Raw genomic sequence first — 9,844 nt, 5'->3', positions numbered from 1 at the left:
TGTCTGGAAAGCCACTGTATAGCAAAGCGCCGTCAGAAGAATGTGACTTGCTCTGAAACAGGTTTATAACGTTTTTGTAGTGTTCCCTTAACATAAATCAATAAGAGCCCTTAAAAAGAAGCTCCACCGTATTGCTGGGGACTAATACAAACCCTTTGAAATAAAAGATTAAGAATTATGATTTTGTAAACAATGGTGCTGCAGCCTCAGAATAGAATCCGTAGGCATGGACTTTTAGATAGATTATAGGTTCAATACCATTTCACCAGTAATATTATACTTGTTTGTACTTATTATACTCAAATCTGATATAAGTACACTATATTGGAACTTACTCTGGCAGCAACTGTCTCCTACACAAGTTCTCTCTCTTTTGCAGCAGCCGCTGTGTTGCTTTTTTTCATGAAATACAAGTTCAAACCATGGACTAATATTGACAGTCAGTCCATGGTTCAAACTCGCTGTATGTGCGCATGAGTATTTGCATCGACCAGTTTGTGGTTGTTACCGTGGTGAATTTTACTATCATGGCTCCATTCATGCTGTCTTTTTATATTGGGGATGCACACGCTTAACTCTGTGTAAACCTGTTTTGAGTTAATTGAACAAGTCAAGTCAGCTGTTCTGGAACCAAAAACTCTGAGTTTCCCATCAGGGTCAATCAACCTGAGAGTTCAGAGTTTGTTAAACCCCCTTCCTGAAATGGACCCCACGTTTAGTGAAAACTCTGAGTTTGTTAACCCTAAATGAGGGGAACTCTGGGTTTTAGCTGTTTCAGAAAGAAAGGTAATGTAACCTCAGGCTCAGTTAACAAAGCCTGTGGATTTCTTCAGGAAACCTAGAGTTTTTCTTAACACAGCGCTCTTTCGTTTCCTCATTTATTCTCCCTCTTTTGCAGCAGGTGCTGTTTTTTTTTTTTAAACAAACTACATGTTCAAACTCAATGTACAGTTATGTCCCGAATAATTCAAAAAGTGAATAATGCTCAAAATCCTTAGAATAGCTTTTAATTCCACAATATTAATGCATTGGAAACACTGCACATTCAATTCCAAATCAATAAATGGCCAACATGGATCAAGTTTCTGTTATACCTTTACAGAAAGTGAAAAAAAGGAACGTTAGGCTGTATTGGCAGTATTTGCATTTTTCTTTACAAACTCAAACATGTACTGTATTAACTGAAAAATCAAGGGTTTGCTCTACTATGAATCACTGCACTAATGTTTAGTTGCATAACCATTATTTCTGAGAACTGCTTCACATCTGTTTTGCATGAAATTGACCAACTTCTGGCAGGTATTCCAGCTCAGGACGATTGAACTACATTCTACAATTCCTCTGCATTACTGGGTTTTTCCCCAGAAACCGCATTTTTGATGTCACCCCACAAGTTTTGTACGGGTTTGAGGTCCGGGGATTGGGCTGGCCACTCTATAAAATCAATCTTGTTCACCTTGAACCAAGACTTTGCTCGCTTACTGGTGCGTTTTGGGTCATTGTCTTGTTAAAAGACCCATTTCAAAGGCATTTCCTCTTCAGCATAAGACAACATGACATCTTCAAGTATTTTGATGTATTGATTACTGATAATTGAAACTGACCTATGATCCCTGGTATGCGATAAATAGGCCTAACACCACAGTATGAGAAACATCCTGATAACAGGATTTTTTTCACCACCATGCTGTACTGTCTTCACCGTGTGGCTTGAATTCAGTGCATGGGGGTCGCCGAACAAACTGCCTGCAGCCCCTGGACCCAAAAGGAACAGTTTTGCTCTCATCTGTCTACAGAATATTGCGCCATTTCTCCTCTGGCCAGTCAATGTGTCTTTTGGCAAATGTCAACCTATTTAGTGCATTTTTTTTTTTTTAGCAATTGGACTTTGCAGGGGCTTCTAGCTGATAGCTTTGCTTCACGTAGCCTTCTTCTGATCCTAACAGTAGTCACAGGTAACATTATGTCTTCTTTGATTTTCCTGGATCTGATCATTGGTGTAGCCTTTGCCAGTTTGTCTTTTCAAGCGCAACATTTGCTTCCTTCCTTCCTTAAATATGGGCCTTGATTGACACCTGTTTCTTCACAGAATTAATCACCTCACTAATTGAACACAACACTGATATTATTTTAAAAATTTTAATTACAGATTCAATTGCACAGAAGGAGCAGCATGCATGTCATGACTGTGCTGTGTTGGTTTTCATTGACTCTGCAATACTTACAAGTCACTTATTTGCCATGTAGAAACATCACCAAGAAATATGATTTATGAGGTTAGTGATGTTGGACTGCTATTATTTTGAACACAACTGTATGTGCACATGAGTATTTCTGCTGACCCGTTTGTTTGTGGTTGTTACCGGGTTGAATTATCATGGCTCCATTCCTGTTGCCTTTTTATTGTGGTGTTCCATGCACAGTAAACCTACTCTGAGTAGATTGAACCAACTCGAATCAGCTGGACTGAAACCAAAAACTTAGAGTTACGCATCTAAGGGTAAATCAACTCAGACATCAGTTTGTTGAACCTCCTTCCTGAAACGGGCCCCAGGTTGGCACAGGTTGTTATTTTTGTCGTTTGTAGACCCTGGCTGCCTACAGAGACTGCAGTTGTTGTTGTTGTTTTTACAGTGTGTTCAGGGGACAAGCAGCTAGCAGATAGTGAGGAGATGTTCGCTGTATGTGACAAAAAATTGTTGTAGCCTATGAAACGTGTCACGTCGGTTAGAGCACCTTTAAGGACAGAAATGTTCCCATTCAAACCGCATTAGATCCCATGGGGTTACAGCATAAATCATGCATTCTTTTATATCAAGTTTTCAATCTAGAGCCCTGGCTTCAAAACTGTTTTTACTATTGTCCACCAGATTGAGCCGTTTTCTAATGACATCAGAGTCATTTTAAATATTTGCTGAGGGTTAAGTCATATGATGTTAGAAACAGTCACAACAAATGAATTTGCTAAGCTTTTTTGTCTCGATGGGACAAGGGCTCTGTTTAAACCGGTATTCAGAGTCTCAATTTTGATGTCTCTTCAATATGAAATGCATAGACAGTCTGTGACCAGTGGCCTGAGATGTGCTTTCAAAGTTGATTTGAGGTAAAAGGGGAATGCAGCTATCAAAACCATGGGTGTTGTAATCTGAAGTTGTCTATTACACAACCTCACAATAGTGTTTAACCCTGCTGTTAGATCTACTATGGACCTTGACACTAGACACACTGTTCATCACACCCTGACATTAACTGAGAAAAGAGTGTCACTTTATCAGCTACTGTCTAACGAGGAAGACGCCCCTTAGCCATGGTATGGTTACATTATTTTTATTTTTTTATTTTACACATTAACTTTGCATTATTGTTGTTACTTGGCTTTGATGTTCATTACCGGTGAAGGTGAGGGTGGCTCTCTGGCAATGAATGTGCTGAGTTAGCATTTAGTGTATTGTATTGTATTTTCTTTTTTTATTATTATTATTTATTTTGTTCATCCAAAAATCCCGTCTTGCGTATGGTTCTACACATAGTCGTGTCCCGTTTCACTTCTCGCGGGTGTTTTCGTGACAAAGACGTAGTTTGAGATTATTCAGAGCGTGACCAGTGTATCTCTGGCGTGGATATGTGATCTCTGTCCATGTGAGCCTTTTTTAACAGTCTGATGTGCTGTGAGTCATAGAGTTATTATAATAATGCATATATCCCCAGTCAGGTAGCTATGTGTATGAAATAGTAGCGAACTGGCGACTTTGAAGTCTCGCTTTGTGGACCAGGAGCTCTCAGACAGAATCTGGATATAGATATAGATACTGTATTCATCCCGAATGATATGAAGGTGTCCAATAGCTTATACACATTTATAGGCCTACACATCATAGGCACACAGACAGTATGACACAGACAACATGACAGACAACATACAGTATATAGACAATATGACAGCCACGCACACATAGCCAGCCTACATACTACGGTGTGGAAAGAACGTAAACAGGACGTCCTGACAACTATAACCCTAATTTTCTTTGAAATTAAAGAAAAGACAAGATTAAACGATTTAAAATAATGTTTTACACGGAGCAGCTTAATGAGATCTGATGCCATCTGATGGTTGAGAGATATTGTTGCATTAAAGAGCAAAACTTTGCCCACTTAATTTTTTTCTGGTGTTAAGGTATGCATTTAGGCTGGGTTTTATCTCCACTGTTAAACCCCAGCACAATGGAGGTGAATGGGGTTTTGTTTGTGATGTGTAAAGCAGTTAGCTACACATTCAGGTCACGTGTAGGCTAAGTACCTATAGCACAGTGGTGGAGGAAGTGTAAAAGTTGTGCACAATGCAAAACTGCTTTAGAAAAATGTAGCCTACTTAAAGTGTCAGAGTAAGAAGCACTCATTCACTCAAGGATTCATTATGCAAAAAGAATGGCAGATATATGTAGTAGAGAAAAAATTACAATATTTCCTTCAGAGATTTGGCAAGGAATAATTTAGTTATCTTATATTATCATTATTATTATATTATGTTATTAATTAATGGATTCACATTTAATCAGTTGATATGAGGGATACAAAATGAATATATAAACCCTGTACTACGTTTAGTTAAAATATTGAACGAATTATATCCAGTGTGCATTAATGCCATGGCCAGATTTCCCCACTGCCACTAGAGGGCGCTGGTGCAGACATTAGCTCTGGTTAAACCATAGACCGTTAATATTAATATCAATAATGCACAGTCAATGGGTTAAACAGATTTGTTTAGGAACATGCACCATGCACATGTTGTAGCAGACTTATGAGTTTAAAATACAATTTTTGATTATGTGAAAGGGTGAGTGTTCAAGTTAAATGAGGTTTTACGTTGTTCTTTAATAACATTAACATGTCTTTTTTAGTGGTGCATATCCCCAAGTAATTGTGCAGTTAGTCACATTATTACAAACCAACTGATGCATAAAAACCATTGGGCCTTTGGAGGCCTCTGTGGTAGGCAGGCTTATTGCTGCTTTTTACCTCTAAGGATAAGGCATAATGAGGATGATAATGACTTTTTTTTTTACTGTTAGTCATCATGCTTCTGTGTATGGGATCTTAAACGTTAAAGTTTCTTCACTCAGGTGTCAACTGACAATCTGACCATATATTTGATAGAGGTAAGTTGATTTCAATTTGTTGGTACTCTTTGCATAAATATTCACTCATCATTATTATGATTTTTTTATTATTTTTATTATTATTATTATTATTATTGTTATTATTATTATTATATTTACATTTTACAGAGAATGTGTGTAGAATATTTAGAAGAGAAAAAAACATGAAGACCAAGCTGTGGGTTGTGGTGTTTTAGGTAATCCTGTCCCACCTGGCCTTAAGCTGTGCTTTACTTCTGGCCACTCTTGCTGCCGTCCGTTGGTACATCAGAGATTGCTACAAGGTGGATGGCTTCAGCCAGAAGCATGTGTTCATCACAGGCTGTGACAGCGGCTTTGGGAATCTCCTGGCCAGGCAGCTGGATGGAAAAGGCTTCCACGTCGTGGCTGCATGTCTCACAGAGAAAGGTGCAGCAGATTTGGCCGCAGCGTCCTCCCCCAGACTGAAGCCCCTCGTGCTGAATGTTACAGACAGTGCGAGTATCAGGAGGGCGGTGGAGTTTGTGAGCAAAGAAGTCGGAGAGCGAGGTGAGCCAGGCGGAAAGCAGCAGGGGGTACACACAGATAGGGTGCCAGTCAGAGTGAGGCACTGGGAGAGATAAAGGCAACCTGGATCATCCCATCATCAACTCATCGTCCTCCTACTGATATGGTTAGCACATCCTCTGTTTTGTAAAGAGGAGGGAGAAAATACTTACCTCATAGTCTGCATATTTTGAAAGCCAGGAACACAGTAAAGATTCTCCAAACATAAATCTGAATAAAAGATTTGATTCAAAGTTTATCCTGACCCGAGCGTAACCCTTTTAGAAGCTTTTTAGACTTCTATTTATTGGAAGTAGTGACTATGCCTGGTCTGTCTGTGTTGGGTTGAGTAGTAGACAGAATTCCCAAACACCATGCAGTATGTACTACTATATATTTCTTCATTTCAACAGTGATTGGAGTAGTCTCATTCCACCAAAATCTGCCATAATTTAAAGAAAATTATATAACTTTTCAAAATCAGACCTTATTCGTCAAGAACATGTGTAGAAGAGAATGAATGAGAATAGGAGTAGGTAAAAAAAAAAAAAAGTGTCATAGAAACAAATATTAATGCATACATATATAAATTACAGATGAAAAAGGTCATTTAAAATGTCACCTCTGGTTCTTTAAAATGATGAACATTTCCCACTATTTTTTATTTTATTAATTTTACATTTGTAAAGATCAACAAATCCATTCATTGAGAAAACGATTGGCAGATTAATCCCTAATAGAAATAATAATTTGGCGTAAATATACAAATGCATAAAAACAATATAGACACCTGAGTAACAGAGGGGGGAAGGCTCCACTCAATGTGTTAAATGCTGTGCAAACATACCAAGAATTAGAGATTAGTACAGAACAATCAGTGGTTTAGATAAAATATACAGATTGTAAGTATCTGTGGTGCAAAAGTATGTACTGTGAAAAGAACAGGTAGATCAAGACCTTTTTTAGCCTTTAATTCAGACAGTTTGCTGCTGGTCAGATGAGGCATACAGTTTCTATGACACGTTTTTTTAAGCACTCTAAACCATAGACGTGTATTGATGAGGAATGAATTAAGGCAGATGTAACTGCAAATAGACATTTCTGATATTTGTGAAGATAATAAATCCAAAAACATTCTCTTCTATTAACAAAAGCGAGATACAGCTCAGAAGTTGGTAATGTTCCTGCCTCTTTTCTCTGCAGGTCTGTGGGGTTTAGTGAATAATGCCGGCATGTCCGTCCCCATTGGTCCAACAGACTGGATGCAGTTGGAGGATTTCACAAAGGTTTTAGATGTGAATCTGATTGGACTTATTGAGGTGACACTCCAGTTTCTGCCTCTGCTGAAAAAGGCCCACGGCAGGGTGGTAAATACAGCCAGTATTTTGGGCAGACTGTCCCTCACTGGTGGAGGATACTGCCTGTCCAAATGGGGAGTGGAAGCCTTCTCTGACAGCCTCAGGTAGTGGGAAGAAACATATTTATCACATTCTCTTGAGATAGGAAATTCTCTTAGCAAAAAAAAACCTGTATGTTTTATAAATATCTTCACTGTATTATAACTGTTTATTATTTTAGGATGTTTATTATTTTAGGATGCCTAATAAGATCTGGCTAGGGGACTGCCGATGAAAACTAGCCTATGGCTAACTCGGGTACGCTTACATTTGCTTCGAATGTTGATCAGTGTACATTGTCCCCTTTTCAAATAAACAAATAAATGTTTAGCCCAAATTCACAGATTTTGTTTTAGTAGTAATGATTGCTTCTGATTTAATCTTTGACAATGAGTTTCATAAGATTATTATGTGTTTTTCAATGTAAGCTCTTAACTTTTAATGTGAAAACAAGAAACTATGGCTTTCAAAAAAAAGTGAAGTCAAAAGAACAACAATTCTCTATGAAATTTAGTGAAGTATGTCATACTTACTTATACAAATGTATAAATTTGTATGAAATGGACATACTAAAGTCAAGTACAAGTATCTCAAAATTGTATTTCAGTACAGTACTTGAGTAAATATATTTACGTTTTTTTTTCATTCTATCACTGAGTTCACTTGCAAAAGATTGACATTTAGTCAACTGCAAAATAAATAAAACTTGATGTAAGCCTACTTTTAAAGGAAAGGTCAATGTAAAGCTGTCAAGCTTCACTAAGGAAACACAATGTTTTGCTTCTTCTGCCCAGAAGGGACATGCAGCACTTCGGCATCAAAGTGAGCATTATTGAGCCGGGTTTCTTCAGGACAGGTGTTACCAATCTAGATCTTATTGAAGCTGACCAGAGGAAGCTGTGGACCCGTCTCCCTCAAGATGTTAAAGACTCCTATGGAGACACATACTTGGATGACTGTGAGTGAAAGTACAGTTGATGGCATTTAGCAACAAATAGTGTCACATAAATAGGAATTGAATCTGAGTGTTGTTTTTTTCTCTGTCAGATCTGAAAGTTCAGGGATTCTCCATGGGCATCTTGTGCAGTCCAGACATCTCTAAGGTGACCAGGTGTATGGAACATGCGCTGACAGCTCGCTTTCCTCGCACACGTTATGGTGCAGGCTGGGATGCCAAGTTTTTTTGGATTCCTCTGTCCTACCTCCCTTCTTTTGTGTCAGACTTTGTTATCAATGCGCTTCTTCCTTTACCTAAGGGTAAAATACGTGTCTAACAGGCCACTTGACTGAACAGTATGACAAACCATTTTATAAAAAAAAAATAACATGAAATATATTGTGACAAAAGTTATTTTACAAAGTGTTAAGACTGTGTTACAAAATAGGAAATTTATTCATTTCATGCGTCAGCAGCAGCAATTTAAACCATATGGGCATGTTGTGGATGATCACAGGTCCAGTATTTATTTGTCCTCATTATGATACAAAATAAATCATTCTGTAAAGTTAAGAATTTATTCACCAGGTTTAAAAAACAGCCATTTACATCTGCATCCTCAGGTCATGTGTTGATTTTTAAGATAATCAACTACACCAAATCATACACAGGCATGTTCAAGTATCGCTCCAAACAATTTTGGCCATCTTTCCAATATCATTACTAAAACAAATTATCACGTTGAGTCAAAGTCATAAACTCAGGGAACATAATGCGTTTGATTATGCTTTGCACACATATTTTATGCATCTGTTTATACTGGAGCACATATCTTTGAAAAACTGAATGACATAAGTTCAAATCCAATTAGTTTAGTCTTTTTGTTTAGTTTCCAGCCCTAAAAATGAGGTATATAAACATGAAAGATGAAGTAAATACATCTTCAGTTTTGTTCAGTGGCAAAAAAATATCATTACTCAACACATTTCTCTAATAACCTTTGATCACAAGTATTGTCCATTCAGAATGCAGCTCACTTATTATTATCTGTGTAATTGTGTTTGTTAAACTATTCGTAGGATCTATTTCGAAGATATTTTCTGACAAAATCTTAATGTTCAAATTTACAAATATACAACTTATTTATCAACATTTCTATCAGCAGCTTCAGTGCAAAGATATACATATTGTACATCAGAATAAAGAAAAACATTAACACAAGAATTGGCATAAGAAATGTCAGAAGGCATAGTCACAGAAGACTTTTTTTTCTTCATTCTGTAGAAATGTATTTCTCTTTTCCTAAAACAAGTTTTTGTACACAGACTGCATAAAAAAATAAATTCTGTGCAAAGTGTGTTTCTTTTTTTTCAATTCCCGTCGGTGAGAGGGGGGTTATACGTCGCTGTCCTCTTTCACAAGGTTGGCTGTGTCTTTGAAACTGTCCTCGGTTGGCGAAAAGGTGCTCGGACGATCCCTCTTCTGTAGTTTGGCGGGAGGGACAAACGGAGAGGGCTCAGGGGCAGAAGAGTCCCCAGTGCTTCCTACAGGCTTCTCATCCTTCATCTGTAAAACGATGCAGAGGTTAAGCCGAAACAATACCTGTACTTTCGATTTTGTAACTGGTGTCCTAAAAAGGTTTTTCATGGTTGGGTGTGTTTTGGGTTCGGGTGTTTTCTCCTCCGAGTCAGCCCTTGACTTTAGCCTTCCCTGCCGGTTACTAAGTGACTTTTTGTTAATACACACCCTTGAATCGCTCTCTGTCTCCTGTCTCAGCACTTCGGGGTCCAAACACAACAAACTAACATTTTTCACTGTAACTCCCA

At 37.9% G+C, this 9,844-nt stretch overlaps 2 protein-coding genes across 5 annotated transcripts in view; one reads left to right on the top strand and one right to left on the bottom strand.

The window, feature by feature from the left end:
- The first annotated feature begins 3,133 nt into the window (after positions 1 to 3,133).
- rdh1 (retinol dehydrogenase 1) lies at positions 3,134 to 9,100 on the top strand. Its single transcript, XM_034884795.1, has 6 exons — positions 3,134 to 3,310; positions 5,124 to 5,159; positions 5,357 to 5,687; positions 6,888 to 7,146; positions 7,876 to 8,039; positions 8,129 to 9,100. The coding sequence occupies exons 1-6, from the start codon at positions 3,308 to 3,310 to the stop codon at positions 8,353 to 8,355; spliced, it is 1,020 nt and encodes a 339-aa protein (XP_034740686.1). The 5' UTR covers positions 3,134 to 3,307; the 3' UTR covers positions 8,356 to 9,100.
- lrp2a (low density lipoprotein receptor-related protein 2a) overlaps positions 8,903 to 9,844 on the bottom strand; it is a 46,888-nt gene continuing 45,946 nt past the window's right edge. For all 4 annotated transcript variants that reach the window (XM_034884792.1, XM_034884791.1, XM_034884793.1 and 1 more), the window contains one exon: positions 8,903 to 9,584. In XM_034884792.1, the coding sequence (XP_034740683.1) occupies positions 9,414 to 9,584 (171 nt within the window). In that variant the 3' untranslated portion in view covers positions 8,903 to 9,413. The remainder of the gene's footprint in view (positions 9,585 to 9,844) is intronic.

The sequence above is a fragment of the Etheostoma cragini genome, chromosome 11 (assembly GCF_013103735.1).
Source record: "Etheostoma cragini isolate CJK2018 chromosome 11, CSU_Ecrag_1.0, whole genome shotgun sequence".
Taxonomy (NCBI): Eukaryota; Metazoa; Chordata; class Actinopteri; order Perciformes; family Percidae; genus Etheostoma; species Etheostoma cragini.
This window is presented reverse-complemented; position numbering and strand designations above follow the sequence as displayed.

What these genes read in the sequence shown, in the direction of transcription:
- rdh1 (XM_034884795.1), top strand. An exon ending in TGACCATATATTTGATAGAG is followed by an intron (nt 5,160 to 5,356) that starts GTAAGTTGATTT and finishes GTGGTGTTTTAG; the next exon opens with GTAATCCTGTCCCACCTGGC. An exon ending in AGACACATACTTGGATGACT is followed by an intron (nt 8,040 to 8,128) that starts GTGAGTGAAAGT and finishes TTTCTCTGTCAG; the next exon opens with ATCTGAAAGTTCAGGGATTC.